Below are 19,068 nucleotides of genomic sequence, written 5' to 3' on the forward strand. Positions count from 1 at the left end.
AGTAAAGACGCTTCCAAAATGTATAAATTCCAGCCACATTCTGCAAGTATTTTAGTGACTCTCAACCAGATATGTCGAAATAAGAGTAAATATGTTTTCAAATAATAAAAAGAATGACTGTAAATTCAAAATGTGAATCATTGAAGATGCTAAACGTAAGTCTGATCTTTAATTAATCAAAGTATATAAGCAGCCACTTACGGCGTCCCTCCACCGGCCAAAAACATGGACATGACATCACACTGTCACAAACTCTGACCCTCAACACACTCACGTTTCACCCCTAGATGACGACACACACACTGGAGCTGACGGGTCCCCTGATGCAGCTCCGTCTGGAGGCCCTGCTGGGAGAACAGCCACAGCTGGTCGATGGAAAGCAGGTGTGTGTGTGTGTGTGTGTGACCCGCAAACTCAATTACTGCTGAAAAATAGATGACCACATCAGGCACTCATCTGAACTTCTCATATGAAGCCGTCACGTCGGCCCAGCGCCACAGTACACGCATACACACCGATCGAGTTTTGATTAACTGGAGATGACAGTGGTGGGTGTGTGAATGACACTTTAGCCGTCTAAATGCTGACGTTCGCGTGTTCTCATTATTTCAGCCTTCAAAAATGTGAAAATGTAAGTAGCTAGAACAGATGAATCAAATCTTGTTAGTAGTGTTTAATTCAGATATAGTGCTGAGAGTGATGTGCTAAAAGTGTTAAAGGTGTGTGTGTGTGTGTGTGTGTTTGTTTGAGGTCCAGACATGATTGAGTCCTCTGATCATGTGTGTTGTTGAGCTGCTGCTGGACGCAGTGATCAGACGTACATCATTCAGCTGGTAGAACAGATTTGGATGTACCAGGTGTGTCAATGCGACAGTGAGTTTTACCAGTAGCATTAAACCAAAAGCTGTGAGAGCCAAGAGAAACATTTCATTGATTTGAGCCATTGAACAAATAAACTCTTCCTTTCCCTGAACTAGTCAATGATTTGAGTCCAAATGAGTCTGATCTGAGGGATGTCGTGATTGCCCAGTTCAGTCATTCAAAGGGTTAGTTGACCTAAACGTCATCATTCTGTCATCATTTCTCCAGTGGAACACAAAAGAAGATATTTTGAAGAATGTTGAGAACCAAAAAAAAAAAAACACTCAAGATATTTTTTTAAATATTTTATTTTATGTTCCACAGAAGAAAGTGTTTGAACCGCAGTGTTCATCTGACTGAGATCCTCGCTCTCCAGTGGTTTTCATGTGTTTTAATTAGGGCTGTCAGTTTAACGTGTTAACTTAATTAATTACATATACACAACCCTTATGAAAAAGTAATGCGATTAAAATATTTTAACACAGTTACAGCGCTGGCCCCGCCCCAGACCTGTACGATCTTATATTTCATACAGTTGACAAATATGATGCAGGGCAACTACTCCATAAATGTAGTTGTGGCCTAAAATTCAAGATATTGGTGCAAAAAATGCCCCTGCATGTGTTTTGTCTCATATTTATATATTTCACATATCACACGGGCAGCAGGAGCAATATGACACCAGTGCTGATTTTGTCCTGATCCATCATGAGCTTAAAGGAGAAGTTCACTTCCAGAACAACAATTTACAAATAATTTACTAACCCCCCCTTGTCATCTAAGATGTTCATGTCATTCATTTTGAACGAATCTTTAATGTGACTCGGGAAGAACGAGTCGTCTCGGGGGAGTGATTCGTTCAGTCGCGCATGCGCAACATCCTGTTAGGATCAGTACGGGAACTAGTTCACCTGTTTCGAGTCTTCGGGTTTTTCGAGTCGTTCGTTCATCTTACGGGGCTGTCGCGTGATGCTGATTTTGCTAAAATGAACAAAATGACTCGAAAAAAGGTTCGTTCATTTTGCTTAATGAGACTCAAAGGTCCGAGATGGTAAAATAATCCAGACTTCCCATCACTACTACGAATCACGTCTTCGAATCACCACAAGTTCATTGTCTGTGTACTGAGTATGTCGAAAAACTCCTTGTTATTTTTACAACTTCAGAATCGTCTGACATCATTATACCTTTTTGTTTGTAAACAGCGTTTGACTTACTTGCACTTTTTTAGTCTTTGTGCGTTCGCTTTGTAAACACTGGCTCTGTAGTTCCGTGTGACCTTTCGACGTGATTCAGTAGAACGTGAACACGCATCCCAGAGCCTGTGCTACATGAGCTTTTGTCCTTAAAAAGTATACAGATTTTTCGAAAAAAATTACCGATCATTTCACTAGATAAGACCCTTCATCCTCGGCTGGGATTTTGGAAGTTCAAAATCAGGGCACCATATCAGTCCATTATATGGAGAAAAATCCTGAAATGTTTTCCTCAAAAAACATAATTTTTTTACAGCTGAAGACAGAAAGACATGAACGTCTTGGATGACAAGGGGCTGAGTAACTAAGTTGTGAATTTTTGTTCTGGAAGTGTACTTCTCCTTTAAATGTGATTTTATAAAAACATCATTAAAGGGGTAGTTCTCCCAAAAATGTGTAATTCTGTCATCATTTACTTACTCTCATGTCGTTTCAAACCTTTCTTTTTTGGAGCTTAAAAGAAAATATTTTGAAGACTGTTGGTAAAAAAGCCGTTTTGGTTACCGTGACTTTCATTATATGAACAAAAAATACTGATTTAAAAATACTAATTTTAATGTTGAATCAAATAAAATATTTCTTTTTAAAGCTTGTAATGTCTACTTCATACTTTCTCGTTTAACACAAAAATAGATTTAAATAATCTTTTGTGGGTATTTTCACATTTATTTTGGAATTAATTCGATTAATTAATTGGCACATCATGTAATTAATTAGATTACAAATTTTCATCGACTGACAGCCCTAGTTTAAATGCAGCTGTGAAGATGTTTTCAGTGGTTTTTAGTGCACTATTGTGGTGTTTCTAGAGTTTTGGGGTGTTTGCACACAGGCTCAAAGCAAAAGAGCCCATCGTGGTCACTGATACAGCCCTAGATTTGCTTTTATTTCCATTATTTGCCAAGAGATGCTGTAGTAAGAAAATCACTCACTGAATCATTATGAGCCGTTCATTCTTCCATGTCCAAACCTAAATTTGACTTGTTAAGAAGTTACTGTTACAAATAACCCTTCTAAAGAAGTATTTTTCTCATGAATGTCTAACTTTTACTCGAGTCTATGTTATATATTAAATGTGCGAGTTAAAGGGTGCACACTGTGCGACACCGTAAGGCGCGTGTGTGTCGGGTTGTGATTTGGGGATCAGACTAGTTAATCACAGAGCATGAGTGGAATGAACGCAGCAGCTACACAAACACCATCGGTGCAGGAGATGATGCGTGTGTGTCTCTGCGCTCATATTTGGTAGCAAACAGCAGGTTGTTTTCTCTGTGTGTGTGCGTGTGTTGTAATTTATTGAGCTCTAGATGATGATGATGATGATGACGATGAAGGGATGTGTTGGGATGAGAGCGTAATGTCGGACACGTGTCGCGTGTGTCTGTGACCGTCAGACGTCTGAATCCCCGCTGCACACTACAGCATTCTCTCTGAGGGCCTGAAATAGCACTGCAGACACTGGCTGGTTTTAACTCGTTAGTGCTCATTAACCATCGTCTCACCCAAACATAAACTCTCTCGCACGTGTGTCTGTCCCGTCAGGCCCCTGCCGGGGCGAATAGAGCCGTTCGTCTTCACATATTACGTTACAATAGCGCCGTTCGGTTTCCTGATCCGTTATGTTAGTTGAGCCAAACCGTCTGTTGCAGGGCAGATGATTGTTTAAGAGGTTTCAGTCACAATTCATATTTGACAAAATAGAAAGTTGTTGCAAAATCCAAAATAAAAACATTTTGGATTCGGACTGAATTGTGAGGTGACAAAAAACTCAATTACTTGTAATTGTAAATGTGATCTATGGCATGCGTACACTTTCTCTCTTTCTCGCTCTCTGTGTGATCCAATAATTATAAGAATTTGGAGAATGTTTGTTATATAAAGGCATGTCTGAATTATGTCACATTAGCTAGTCACACCAGATTTCTAGGGCTGTCAGTAACAGTTTCAGTCGTTAGTTCAACATAAAATTGTCCCGCCTACAAGTAACTGTGGTGAAACAGAGAACAGAATGAACATTTGTGTAGCGTTTCCAATTTCTGACAGCATGCTTTCATTTCACATGTGAACTGCTGAATCGTGGCTCGTTTGATCTGAGAGAGGATGCGTTTGCCGCATTGTGGGAACGTGTGAGTTGCTCTGCCCAAACCTTTGAGCTGCGGCCGTCGCTATCAGCTCAGATAATCGAGCGTTTGCGAAGAGGCGGCCATCTCTCTGACCCTGACGACACACACCCAATGCCTTTATAATGCAACCTTTTACCAAAGCAGCCTTTGTCCTAAACACAAACACAGACGAGTCAAGGTGACACGATAGCGATCCTCATTAGACATCCGCAGAGACATTAGCGCTCGTAATGCCTTCCTAACACACGCTCACGCTCCGGGCTCATTCTCCAAACTCCTATAGCAACATGAATCTGCCCGCGCTAATCGCACACACCTTCTGTCGCAGCAGCGTCTTTATGACCAGCAGAGGCAGACAGACGGGCGGAGCGTCCCGACCGGCAGAGAGCCCTCAGATGAGGATGAGCGCGAGGGGCCGTATCGCTTATTTGCGTCCCCGGTTAGCCATTGTGACGCCAGTGGCGTCTTAGGGGCCGCGGGTCCCAGCGCCGATGGAGCCGGCGATACGCGACGTGCCGTTATCTTATCAGTGTCATCAGCGCAGCGGGAGGATCGACACGCTGACGATAAGATGTGTTTTATTCTCCAGGTTAATGTTGTCACGACGTCGCACGTGTAGTGACGTTTCCAGCACGTAGAGGGCGACAGACCGCTTGTTTGTTCTCCTGAAGTGAGAAACAAATCACACATGAGATCTCTTGAAGGTCTCAGTTCGATCTGCTGGACAGCAGTGAGATGAAACAGAGACTTTTGCTGAAGTCACGTGCACTTTTATAGCTTCTTACTCAGTGCGATGACTTTTATTTCTCTTGAGGAGCCGACGGTGGTATTTCTCACCAGTCTGCACGCTTATGAATTTATGAATTTCTTTTTCAGAAGTATTTTGTAACCAAGTAGCTGTCCGTGGAAAGCTGTCCTGCACTAGTTTATTGAAAACTGTCGAGTCGATTCTGCCTGTTCGTCACTGCTCTCGTCTCTCCTCTCGCCGCGTGGCCCTCCGTCCCAGGATGAGCTGGAAATAAAAGGCAACCCCTCCCTGCTGGGAATCTTTTGCCAGCTTTATTACGAGCAAAGGTCCGCAGCAGCTGGCACAGCGAGGTCCCGGCCCGCTCTATCTTATCTCCCATCGGCCATAAATATTCAACTGAGAGGAGCAGCGAGAGACCATCTTCTTTTCTGACGTTCACACATTCTGAGACTCAATGGAAACATTCAGCGCTGGAGGAGGAGTGAACGACAGGACGTTTCACTTTAGTGATCCTCCTGTCATTCCGCTTATCTGATTGCATTTATGCAAAGTCACGCATGCCTCAGATCGACAGTAACGGTTGCCTCAGATCGGTTGACAACAGCGTTCTTGTTGTTGTCTTTTCATAACCTGCGTTCCAAAGAGATACACAACAAATCCTTCACGTCGGTACGCTGGCGAAAACTCCGGGCTGCCGCGGTTCCTGTAGAACCGAACGGTTCGGTACTGCCCTGCTGGATGTGGCTCCCGATCTTCAACATTTAAAAACTTTAATACTGTTCACTGGTAGCAGGATTTTACGGGGCCATCTTTCCATTTAATCACCAATTAACTACTGTAAACTGTTATCTTTGGGAAAGACACACCTTTGAACGCTATCACGGATCAGCAGTTAGTGACAAAAGGTGATAAAACTATATAGCGAGAGAAAAAAGCTGTGAGGGAGATTGTGCTGGTCGAGCAGCGGGGTGAAGGGCGGCCGTAAATCTCTCGGGCGGGTCGCTCAGGAGAACGGGGATCCGTTAGCCAGCGAGTGCGAGTCTCACGTGAAGGTCGGACGACGGGTCAGAACTCGCTGTGCAGAACGACTCCGTTCTCACTGCATGACGGTCGCTGGTCATCGGCACACAAGTGCACGTGTAAACTGTGTTTGTGTTGATGTGTCAGCAGGTAACAGGCAGTATTCATGTAAGAACGAATGTAAATCTGGTTATTGACCTGGTTGATATCGGTCGCTCACAGTGGAAATATAGATATACTTCTCTGATATGATTTATCTCGAACGTCTGATAAAAACATGATGACTCAACCGTTTGGTTTATTACGCTGAAAATGTTGCGAGACATTGTTTAGTTCAGCGTGGTGATTATACTGATCTGGTTATATTGATGAATGATGAGTGTGTGATGTTGGGTTAAGGTTAGCTGGTTGAGTGCGTCTTGTGTGTCGGGGAGTAAATGTGCCGTAACGCTGCGGCTCTTACGCAAGCGCTGTGTCATAAACTACTGTTTTACTGTCATAAAGCGAGGTGTGTTTATGGCTGTGTGTATCTGTGCCTGTGTTCACACTCTTTTATAAGCAGCTTGTTAAAAAATCAAATGCAAATGTTATTGAATTAAAGAGCAAACAGGCGCTGCTGGTCTTTATAGACGCGAGAATGTGTGCGGAACGGTGATTGTCGCTCCGTTCAGAGTTTCTGCAGGTTTGAAGTTTCATATCGCAGTCAGTGTGCTGTTATGATCGTGTGTGTGTGTGTGTATCTGCTGGTTAAAGAAGTTCAAGCTCAAGCTTACAGACACTCACGTCACAGTCAGTCGGAGTCGCTCACGGATGCTCGCCGTCAGTCGCAGACGTTACAGGCGCTCATAGGCAGTCACAGTTGCTCACAGATGCTCATATCATGCTTTTTCACAGCATCTGTCTCTCCATATGTGTCCATGTGACAAGCCAGAAAACACATATGTGTATGAGTCATAGTCAGACATTTGATTAGCATTGCTTTGACTATTCAAAACAAGTTATCAAAGTTCTCCATTAGGTCCTTTGGGTCAGTCTATCGCCAGTACTCCAAAAATAGCTTAAGGTGACAGCTTGATTATTTGTCTTTTTTGTTTTTGTTTTAGTGATTACCTCTCTGTACTGGTATTGCAAAACCACCAGTTTTTGTATTTTTATTTTACGTGGTTTAATGACAGCGGTTAACGGGACACATCCGATTTTGATTACACAGGTGTTCGTGGAAACCTCAGTATCTCAGCTCAGGATGGTTTGAGCTCCACGGAACAAAAACTGATCTTGATATTTGTCTTTTTTGTTTTTGTTAACGGGACACATCCCGGATGGCTGGTGTGGTTTCAATACAAATTTTAAAAAAAGTACTGTTTTGCAATACCAAAACCTATAGATAATCACTCCAAAAATGAAAATCAGCTCGAGATGGACTGACTCCTCTGAATGCAGCACAAACGCCTCGTCCAGATGTGATTTTGATTGGCTGCTGTATGGCAGAAATCAAGACATGCTTGTCCAAAAGCAACAAGAAAAGCCATTAAAAGTGTCTCGCTGCAGTTACAGCAGCGTTCGGTCTGTGTGAACATGAGCGGCGCGTCTCGTAAGAGCAGCAGCAGCGCAGAACAACAGCGGTTACTACGGAGAGAGAGAACGGCCTATTGGCCTTCAGAGAGACGAGAACACGTCCGCTGCGCTCATGGATCGAGTTTCAGCTCGACTGTATATTGTGAGTATATTGTGACGTCTCAGCAGGTCCAGATGACCTGATTGCACACACTTGTACAGGGGTCCAGCAGTGTGTGTGTGTGAGAGATGGTCAGGGACACGCTGTCCTCGAATGTCACGTCTCTTATTGCTGCATGAGCTCATGTGATCTGAAACACACGGCATGATCAGGATTACAGACACTCGTTGTCGGTTACGGTTCGGTATTAGCGAGAGACGGCCGTTTATGCACGGGCTGCAAACGGCAAACTTCTAAAGTAAAAGTGCTTGCAAAGCGCATGATTTTACTGAGAACGCGTCCATTGAGATCGGCGTAGTTCCACAGGATTAGACTTGTGAGAGCGTTTCTGGGTGCGTTTCAGACAGACGCAGATGCGAGACAGGTCTGTGTGGACGCCGATAGAGGGGCAGACGTGAAGATCAGTGAAGGGTTAAAGGCCGAACACGCACTGCTTAACGGGACAACTCATAGTTAGGACAATACGTGTGATTAACTGGTTAATAGTGAATTAGGAGCTTTGACATCCATCAATATTTTGACATTTAATACATATTTCTGTGACAGACATTTTAAAGTATATCTGTATAAATGAATGATTACTGTTATGTTATTCTTAACTATATTGTGCTTAATTTTTCAGGATTATAATGTTGTTTAGTAGTTTATAAGGGTTTTTTCTAAAGATTCTGGTGCGTCTTGTGTTCAGCTCAGGTGTGTGCTGTACACGTTTAGTTACTGAATGTCACTGGACGTCTGAAGGGTCAGTATGTTCCATTAAAATGCGAAAACACAAGTGCAGAGCTGACGGTCTTCGCCGTGCTTTTGATTTAAGGCCTTAACAATGAATCAACAAATGCAGGCATTCTTTCCCCCAGCGCTAGTGCGCAAAAACATTTCAACTCTGCCAGAAAAATATACAGGGCTGAAAACTAAACAGGACTGGCTCCAGGTTTTACTAGCATGTTATGCGTCTTTCTCCTGCTAATTGTTTTAGCAAGCGTTCTTCAGACTCTGAGTGATTAATCAAAGCGGGAAAGCCGACCATCAGCTGTGGCATGTTTTGCATTTCCTGTTCTGGTGGATTGGCCATTATTAGCAGTTAATTGGAACCTTGTTTGGGAGGAACAAGTCCCTCAACATGTCAGATGGGACATCCATGGAAGTGAATGACAGAATACAACGTTCATCCCTCAAGTCATCTTTATTTCTGTGGCGCTTTATACAGTACAGACTGATTTCACAGAAATAAAGAAGGAAATGAACAGACTCAATCATGCAAACTTCATCAAATGTGAGACAAACTCAAATTCTGCTGTAAAAACAGACATTAATGTCGTTATTCAGATCACGTTTTGTTCTCATCCGATGGTGTCAGTGCAGTTAAATCAATAATATTACTGAAAATGAAGCGTCTTTCAATGCTGAACACTGGAGCTCAGCGTTTACGAGTGTTTGACAGGTTGTGTGTCTGATTGACTATTTTCCACATTTTATAACAATGAAGTCATGAAAACTCTGAAATATAATACGTCCCACACTGGTTCTGTATGTGCGTACAGTGAAGCGGTCGAGCTGCTCGTGTGTTTTCTCGAGGCTTAAACGGCAGCGCTGCGAGATCGTTATTTTAACTACTTAACGACGAACGTCAGTTGAAGTCTCATTACCGAATCAGCGGTTGGCCGGCTGCTGATGAGGAAAAACGCGCTGTGCTCAGGAAGCTCATGTTGTTTACATTCATTCTGCTTTTTCCTTCTTTCTGAACCGTTGAGAGAGCAGAGTCATGTAATATGTGTATTAAAAACGAGCGCAGCGGAGCAGGAAACATCTCACTAGCGCAGTGAAGCCTTTGAGTGGAGGCCAAATCGATCTGAGGAACGCAAGACGCGGCCCGCGTCAACTGAAGCACAAGCGTGTCAGCGGAGCGGATCTGCGTGTGTTTGACTGTGATGATGGTGTTTCCTCAGGACGGCGGGTCAGCCGGATGGATTTCCCAGAGACGGCTCAGAATCTGTGCGTGTGTGCGTGTGCAGAATGGCAGTCTGATAACCAACCTCAGGGAGGAAATAGTAGTAAGACCTAAAAACACAGCGGAAAGGCTTGTGGGGCTTTTTTATGGAAACGAACATTTAAAGTCGAAGCGTGCGATCACCACATTAAAGCGGCGTGTTCTGGAGCTGACCGCTGGCATGCCGTTCCTCTGCCAGCGCGCTGCTTTTCATTAGACCTCCCGATTCTTTCAGTTGATTTGGCAAATTAACTTACAAGAGGCAGAACACACCATTCAGACTGGAAAAGAGCGTAGCAGCAAATTGCGTTTATCAAAAACACACTCGAGAACTGTTTACCTTATGTGATCTGATGGAGGGAAGGACTGCGGAAGCGCAGCGGGGAAACGGCCGTCCTCACAGCGCAGACCTGTAAACGACATCCTTCACTTTTATGGTTCAACTCCATTAGCGATATCTCACATCTGTCATCAGCCATCAATCTGAGCAGCCGGTGATGTTCAAGTGGACACACACTCACACACACACACACACACGTGTTATCTTATAATACTTTGTCTTCTAGCATTCATTCTTGTGCCTCTTCCTGTCCCGACATATCATTCTATATGAGAACGTGCCGGTTATATGACTTGACCTAAGAAGTGTCGGTAGCTCTTGTATTTCTAGAGTGCATTTATTGATCATTCACGCACACATGCGGGCCAAAGTCATCGTTTTGAGTCACTGTGAACGACCAGAACCTCCGACGGTAACGGATCCGCTGAGTCACCGTGATGTGGCTTTTTTTACGTTGCGACCGTATTTTCATGTGGATCAAACGCATTTATCTCCAACATTTCTATTACTGTAACACGGTCACAAAGATAAGACTTGTTTTTATTAAAACCATAAATTCACTACAACAAGAACTAGCATAATATAAACATACAACTGAACAGACAGAGGGCCATTGGAATTTGCCTGTGTGAAACAGTATCTTTATTTGTACATTACAAACATTCAAGTAATAACAGAAGCATGAAATAAATCTGTGGTGCTATCAAAACAGAATCAGTCACCTTTGGAACGTAATTTAATGCTGTCACTTAAGATTGCCTTTCATCTCTTCCAGGACAATTGATAGTGGATGGGCATTCATTCCAATGATTTCTTCGAAACACTGATTCATTAAATCAGTTTATTCAGGAGTTGACTAAAGTTAATAAATAGTTGCACTGTAACTTTAAAATACGTCCTGGGATGAGCGAGTTGAAGAGATCAAATGTGCAGCTGACTCTCCAGCCAGTATTTGCCAATCTAAGTCGTAAATTCGCGAGTATCAAGTTCTCATCTCTGTCCGTTTCCTTTCTTCCAAATGAGCCGTGCGGATCAGAAGCCTCTCTTTCGAGTCCAGTCGTGACTACATTGTTCCGAAATCCTCCGAAGATCCTCGCCAGCGCCAGCTGTCCTGCGGAGGAAACGCCGGAGATAACGACGACGCTTTAACACGGCTCTCCGGTCGCAGACGCGCTCCACGGCAGCAATCTGTTAGACGTTGACCTGCGCAGGTCAGGCAGAACTACTGCGTCTACTGTGCCAAAATCTGTAAAAGTCCAGCGGCCTTATTTACGATTTCATTTATAATCATCAAGTGTGCCGTTACAGAGGGGGCAAGCAATCAATTTCACCGTTTAGAGCCGTAATGCATCCACGGCGACATTAGGAGGGATTTATAAATCTAGCGGTCGGAGTAATTGTGGATGTGGAGCTTTTACAGCCAGCTGTAAGCGAGCGGTGAGATCCGCACGGAAAAGCGCGGCACATCTCGCCCGATCGAGGTCACTCTCGGAGAATCCCTCCCACCGAGGCCCTCCTCTGCCGCACATGTGAAATCCATCCCGGCAGCGTTTATAAGCTGCTCTCGCTTGCACCATCAAATGGAGAACATATTGCCAGAAAATATCGCTTCTTTGAGAGCCCCTGCCGAAACAGCTGAGAGCCGCCGCCGCACGTCTGTATCGCGTTCCAGCTTCAGCCCCCTTTAATTGCTTGGCCACATGTCAAAGGAAGTTCTGACTGACCTCCTGAAAAACTCTTAAACTGGACGGATCCAGCCGCTGTCAGGCCCGGGCCTCCAGAAGGTGTTTAATAAAACCCTGGTACATCCTAAAGCCCGTAGGCCCATAAATCAGCCCTCGTACTCGCAGGTCCGCCGCGGGACGTGCGGCGCGTCCGTGCGCGTCGGTGCGTGCCACGGCTGCCAGAGGGCTTTGTTGCCTGGTTTCGGGGCGAATACAGATGACGTGGGCGGTATCGCCCGCTGTCGTTAATGCGCCGCTGCGGCTGATTAGCTGACGCTCACAAGGCTTGGGTTTTATTGTGCAGGTTCTGCGGGTTTGAGCAGGTCCACCTCCATCTGACCAGCGGCCCGCCGGTGACTCTCCCTCTCCTGGTTTTTTACGGCGCTGCGCCGGTGCTGGTATATAACAGCTCATTTGGACCTCCCAGAACCCACAGGCTGCCCACATCCACGGCCGCCAGCGTCCCACGCCGGCCATCATTTCTCCCTCACGTCAATGTCGTAAACGGCTTAAACCCCTGTTAAAAGCACAAATACCTTCTCAGAGCGAAGTACACATTAATAAAACAACATTTCCTGTCACCGTGAATATGATATTCAGAAGCGCGTTACTGCGACCGACTCGAATCCGTCCGATTTGATCGCGTGAACGAGCCCCTTGTGAACATCAAAGCGTTTCCAGCAGCAGCAGCAGCAGAAGCGCACGTCGACGTTTGTGAGGCGGGTCATTCTGATTGACCGATAGCAGAGAATGAGACGTGTCCGGAGAGAGCAGCTCTGTGTGTGTTTAACACGTGTGTTCGTGTAGTGCTTGTGCTGAGAGATGCACAGACGTGCGCTTTTGGGATTCATCCTCCGAAGACCCGTTCACTCACTATGGTGGGTCTGTCAGATGCAGGTGCAGCACAGCCTTCATTCAACCCACATAAAGACCATCGAACAGGCCAGTAAAGTCCATCATCTACAGGCCTACGACACCGCAAACAATGGCTGAAACTCGTCCGCTCGTCCTGATCGCTCTCTGACGTCTCTCTCTGTCAGGTTAATGAAGTATCGTGTGGGATCTTCAGATGTGACTCCACCAGATCACAGAGATGTTCTGCTGCAAACCAGCGTGACGGGAAACGCTTCAAACAGCGACAGCAGACGAGCGCCGGATGATTCACGCCTGATCTCAGGACGCTGCGTGGCATGGCTTTGTTTCTCTCTGCATGTAAAGCGTCACATGTCGTGTGTTTGTCGTGTAGATTTTCCCGTACATTTGAATGATGCGGCCAGAGCGTCTTTGATACAGGAAGTAAATAACTCCTTTATTGAACCTACAGATGATGATGTTTGTCGAAGTGTTCTGGGAAACTCTCCTGACTGCTGAATGGAGGGTTTCAGGCGAGGTGCTTTGAATAGAGACGTGGCTGTACCTGAAATGTCGCGTTCGGGGTGTTTCTGAAGGCGGGGGGCAGGATGAGCGCATGCGAGGGGGCTGCGAAACCACAGCAGGTACGGCTGACATCCTGTCTCACTGTAGCTGCTCCGTCTCACTCAAGCTCCAGGAAAAGCTGCTCACCATCTTTCAGTCTGTTCCAGGTAAATATCACCTTACCTACAAAACCTCTTTTCTTTAGTCTTCTTTCTTAACGCCGTTCCAGTCAGTTGAACGAATCGGAATCGTGTGTCGGGGCCTTTTGATCGAGCTGTCGTTCCGAGATGTGAGACTTCATCATTTCCTGCTGGAGATCCCAGCACAGAGTTGGATATCATTAAAGCAAAACGTCTAGCCAGCAGTTCTGTCGTGTGTGTGTGAGTGTGTGTGTGTGTGTGTGTGATAGCAGCTGCTGGATGCGGCCGCTGGGTCTGTTTGTCGAGCTGCAAGCGGAACTTCAGTGGCTGATTGTTCAGGCGGCCATTACAGTGTGTGTGTGTGTGTGTTTCTGCTGTAACATTCACACTCTTCAGTGGAGGATCTGAGTGTGTGTGTGTGTGTGAGAGAGAGAGAGAGATTACAGACAGTGTGTCCAGACACACAGATATGTGCTCTCATAACAGACTGATTAGTGGGTATTACTGATCATTGGACAGCTGACACAACTCAACATTAACTTTACAGCTAAAATTAAACTGTTTCTATGCTGGTATACTGCTCCTGATTTTTCAAACCGGATGAAAGCATCTGATAAATGATCGCATGGAAGAAACAGATCTACAAATAAGACATTCCAATCAAATAGAAGTACTGCGTGCCCTGTGTAATGGTGTTTGGAATTCTCTGGAGGTTTGTGATGTTTCCATGGTTTGTGTTTTTCTTGTCTACACAACCTCCCTTGCAGTAACCATGTTTTTTTTTTTTTTTTTGTTGCATTGATTACCATAACCATAGTTTTACTAAAAATACCATGGTTAAACTATGGTTAGTGTAGCAAGACCATGGTTAATTTGTGGTTACCATGGTTTAACTATAATACCCATGTTTTTTTGGGGGTTTTTTTGGTGGTTAAACCATGGTTAATTTTCATAAGGTCAAATGTAAAAAGATTGGTTTATTTGTGTACATGTGTGTCTATGCATTTTTGTATTAATGTATTTATCTGTATCTGTAAAAGCGTTTTTAAACGTACCGACATCAGATCTTTCTTCCCCATCTGTTGACTGATACAGAGTTCCTACAGATGTCCTGCTCTAACACAGAACCTTTGTCTAGTGGGTGATAAATGAACGCATTTCATAGTAATCGCGCTTGAGTTCTCATCGTGCTGTCCAGTGAACGGTCGTGATTATTTCAGATAGCGACCGATAGGCGGCGCTCTTCACTCATTGAAACAACATTAATCTCACTGTTACTGCACATCCAACATCTAATGCACCTAAATAACTCTCATAACACCAGTGAAGTCGAGTTGTCTCAGTCGAAATAATTGGGAAAAGTAGATAAAAATGAATCCTCACTGATATGTTTACTTTGTGCATCATAATCACAATCATCTGCTCGTCCACAAACCCGAATGAGCTGCTTAAATCAGCTCAGTATAAACTAGATTCATGAACGCGATTTAAACACAGAAAAACAATTATTTGTTTTCATGTATTATTATTAGTAGTAGTAGTAGTTTTATTCGTTTATTTTTAAGATCAAACTATGGGCTAATCTATAATAAATTAGGCCTACCGAAAAAAAAGTCATTGTCAAAGTAAAGAAAAAAAGGCTGCTTTATTTATATTTATTATTTTTCACAGATGAAATAACATTGCGGCAAACCACATCATTCATAATCCTACATACATTTAAATACATTCTGATCAGATGATTATGATCATGTTTGTCGTCTGTAAACAGAGGCTACCAATTTTTTTTGCATTACGTTACCTTTTTTTGTACCTGTTGCGTTAATTTATTAAATGAATTAGGTTGCGTAATTACAGCTATTTAAACTTAGCGCTTATGTTGAATATATAAAATATGTTTTTGACGCAAACATCAGCTTATAAATAACCACTGGTTTGGTTTGAAATAATGAACTGGAATTGTTTTAGAAGCAGAAGTGATGAACGCGACTGGAGTTGAATTAAAGGTGTTTTTCCAAGTATTAATGTTTAACGTGAGGTTTATCTGCTGGATCCTCATGACAGATCATTAAATAAATCTGAAACAGTTTGCCTAATTGAGCCGAACAAACACGATTCAATAAGAGCCCTTATCAAAGCACAGTTGATTCAAATATGATTATTCTGTCACGTCATTCAGAGCTGTATGAATCTCCCTCTTCTGTCAAACACAGATGATATTTTGAGAAGTGTTAGGAACCAAACAGCACTGGTTTCTCAAACCCAAACCCCTTTCTCAAACTATCTTCTTTTTTGTTGTTGTTCAGCAGAAGAAAAAGGAACCATACAGGTTTGGAACGGTATCATCACTTTGAAGATGTGATTGAGAAATGAAAGCGTTTCCTCATGTAATCACAGAAAACAACTTGACTGCAAGTGTGTGTGTGTGAGCGTCCGATGCGTGTTGCCATCAAACACAAATAAACACAGTTAAAAGAGTGTGTGTGTGTGTGTGTGTGTGTGTGTGTGTGTGTGTGTGTGTGTGTGTGTGTGTGAGATGGCGGCGGAGGGGCGGGTCGAGCCGTGAAGCTCCGCCGCCCGAACAAGAACAAGAACTCCGAGATCCGGAGATCCAGAGCAGGTCCCGAGCAGATCCGGACTCTCTTGCACGACACTTCTGAAGTTCACACTGTTCACCATGTTTAAACTGTAGTTATGAATTTGAGCTGAAGTTCCTCGCTCTGTGTGGATTTACAGTCGAACTGCGACCTTTGGCATTGTGGGTGAGAGAACAACTTTATTCAACTTTATTAACAGCTCTCATGCAGACATTGGGCTCTGGACCGCATGAAAATGCGCGCTCGACACGGGACGTGCTGTAAATGTAAATGAAATATTGATCCTCAGGTTATGCGATTTTATGATTCTGTTATAGTCCAAGAACGAGAATTTAAAATATATATATATATTTCCCCATTGTAAAGTTGGATTGCCGTGATTGTCAACTCTAATCACATCTGGATCAATGTGCAAGAAACGGATATTAATAGAAACACATTCTGTCTTATAGAGGTCAGCGAAATATTCTCAAAACAGTTAATGATCGGTAATTTATTTGACACTTTCTTCATAATAATGTTTAAATGTTTGGGTGACGAGTGAAGGCGGTGTGATATCTTAAGATCTCAGACGCTCTAAACTTTATGTCGATATCTCGTTGTCCTTCAGAGATTTAAGCCAAGTTTAATATTAGGCCTGTTAGAGTCACACTTTCACGAACGATCCGAGGCGTTTGAAACGGGATCATTTCCCAATCAAACAATTGTTTCTTTAGGTTTCATTTCGGCTCGTTTCGTGGTTTTCTGTGATCTAGATTTAGAAAACGATCCCCCCCCCTCATAGAAATATAGTTACAATAGTAACCTGTCTGTTTTAAAAGCGCTTTCGTGACAGACTGTTGAAATATCGACACGGGACAAAAACTTAAGAAAATAAAACTGAAGAATTGAAAACAAAACAAAACAACAACAACAAAAAAATATATACATATACATAGGGGGGAAAAAATTATGACTGCATAAAGAGATGCTTTCCAAAAAGAGAAAAACAGAATAATAATAAAGACTGCAAAATATGCTTTTCCAGGTGTCATAATTTGAGGAAGGAAACAACGAGGCGGTGTTTGATGACGGCTTGGTGTGCTTGTGTTTTCTCAGGATCCTGCTCGAGTTCGGTCCCGAGATGGGCAGCAAAGCTTTACCGGCCCCGATCCCGCTGCACCCGGCCCTGCAGCTCAACTACTCGTTCCTGCAGACGCTCAACACGTTCCCCGCGGCCGTGGATCATCTGTACGGGCTGAGCTCGGTCCAAACCATGCAGATGAATCACTGGACTCTGGGCTACCCGCCCGTTCAGGGCCTCGTGGACCCGCGCTTTCCGTTCTCGGCGGCTCTGCCGTTCGCCGCGCATCTTTTCCACCCGAAACACGGATCGGTGACGCGCGTCGTTCCCGCGCTGCACAAGGACAGACCCAGGTTCGACTTCGCTAACCTCGCGGTGGCGGCCACGCAGGAGGATCCGCCTAAAGTGGGCGAGCTGTCCAAACTGAGCGCCGAGCTGGGCAAACTGTCCCCGGACCGAAAGCCCGCGCGCGGGAGGCTGCCGTCCAAAAGCAAAAAGGAATTTATTTGCAAGTTTTGCGGGAGACACTTCACCAAGTCCTACAATCTACTGATCCACGAGCGCACGCACACGGACGAGCGGCCGTACACCTGCGACATCTGCCACAAGGCCTTCAGGAGGCAAGACCACCTGCGAGACCACAGGTGACCGGAGAGTGTGTGTGTGTGTGTGTGTGTGTGTGAGAGAGAGAGAGTTCTAAGCTGCTGCGTGAGCTGCCGTTCTGACCGAGAACATCCAGCTTGATTCATTCTCGCTTATTTTGCAGATATATTCACTCCAAGGAGAAACCGTTCAAATGTCAGGAGTGCGGGAAGGGATTTTGTCAGTCGCGAACTCTGGCGGTTCACAAAACGTTGCACTTGCAGGTAAATTGTCCTCATCTGTAGCTTCTATGCATGCGAATGACGCTCTGCACGGTTTTTGGAGCTCGCTGAGCTCTTCATTAAATTGTCATGTTTGGGGCTGCAGGCGCATTCGTGCTCGCTGTCGATTACAGACGTGGGCCTGTGTAAATATAACGTTACCGCTGTAAGAATCCTCGTGGCTTTTTCGCTCATCTGGGCCTCAAATGTTGACATTGAAGCATATCTTTTCTGATGGAAAACTGAAGGGAATAATCCTTTGCTTGCTTCAAATCTGAACAGGAATCTCCTCACAAATGCCCCACATGCGGAAGAACCTTTAATCAAAGAAGTAACCTGAAAACTCACCTTCTCACCCATACAGACCTCAAGCCTTTCTCCTGCGGCCGCTGCGGGAAGGTGTTTCGGCGCAACTGTGACCTGCGACGCCACAGTTTGACACACACCCCACAGCAGGACTACTAACTAGTGAACTAACGAGCGCATACGCAAACTCTGATCTCGAGCCTCTGTTGCGGGCGGACTCATGTTTGATGGACGCCGCGGACACGCTTGCACCTAAACAGACTCTGTGAACTCATGTAAATAAAGTTTCTGTTGTTATTTTTATTATTAGCTACCTGCATCTGAACTCGACGTCTTTCGAAATGTGGGAGAATTCATGGTGTAAATAAAGCGGCTGATCTCCTCCTCCTCACAGCCTCAGATGAGCACGGGATTAATAAAATAATATGTTTCAGTCAAAGACAACAAAATGTGAGTGACAAGAGACGGACACAATTATGCTTTAATAAAAGAGTTATGTTTTTTTAAGCTGTGGCTGGACTTTTGTATGAACAAAAAAAACATCTCACTTTCCCCTTTTACGTCTCGTAATAATAACCCTTTATTTCAATATGTAGTTAAATGTCCCGGCATGGTTATCTCATTTTAATGATTATTATTAACAAATTGTCAGCAGTAACCTGTTTAACCGCAGGGCTAGGCTGACCTTTCAAACTAAACCCGAATAGTACATTTACACTATAATACCACGACTGTGTAAAATGTTAGATATAGTTTACGTTTTTCTTTTTAAGAATTAATGACAACTATAATATTTATATTTGTTGGTTACGTCGTTAAAAGTGTAACTGGCGATTTCATTGATATTTCTATGGATGCGAGCTGAACTACAGTGGAGTTTCGGTTCGAG

The 19,068-nt window shown here is 44.1% G+C and overlaps 1 protein-coding gene across 6 annotated transcripts; it reads left to right on the forward strand.

The window, feature by feature from the left end:
* Positions 1–285: 285 nt before the first annotated feature.
* On the forward strand, positions 286–18,680 carry osr2 (odd-skipped related transciption factor 2). Of its 6 annotated transcripts, none has more exons than XM_051131114.1 (4): positions 286–383; positions 17,046–17,654; positions 17,777–17,876; positions 18,156–18,680. In XM_051131114.1, exons 1-4 carry the CDS (start codon positions 373–375, stop codon positions 18,336–18,338), a joined length of 903 nt encoding a protein of 300 aa, XP_050987071.1. In that variant the 5' UTR covers positions 286–372; the 3' UTR covers positions 18,339–18,680. The 6 variants fall into 6 exon arrangements, with proteins under 6 accessions (XP_050987071.1, XP_050987077.1, XP_050987076.1 ...); XM_051131120.1 differs by having other exon boundaries at positions 18,238–18,680; XM_051131119.1 differs by lacking the exon at positions 286–383 and adding an exon at positions 13,043–13,377.
* The last annotated feature ends 388 nt before the right edge of the window (positions 18,681–19,068 follow it).

This window comes from Labeo rohita, chromosome 16 (assembly GCF_022985175.1).
Source record: "Labeo rohita strain BAU-BD-2019 chromosome 16, IGBB_LRoh.1.0, whole genome shotgun sequence".
Lineage (NCBI taxonomy): Eukaryota > Metazoa > Chordata > Actinopteri > Cypriniformes > Cyprinidae > Labeo > Labeo rohita.

Bases quoted from the DNA above. Each gene is read 5' to 3' on its own strand.
- osr2 (XM_051131114.1), top strand. The intron at 17,655-17,776 runs GTGACCGGAGAG...CTTATTTTGCAG, and splicing joins GACCACCTGCGAGACCACAG to ATATATTCACTCCAAGGAGA. The intron at 17,877-18,155 runs GTAAATTGTCCT...AAATCTGAACAG, and splicing joins ACAAAACGTTGCACTTGCAG to GAATCTCCTCACAAATGCCC.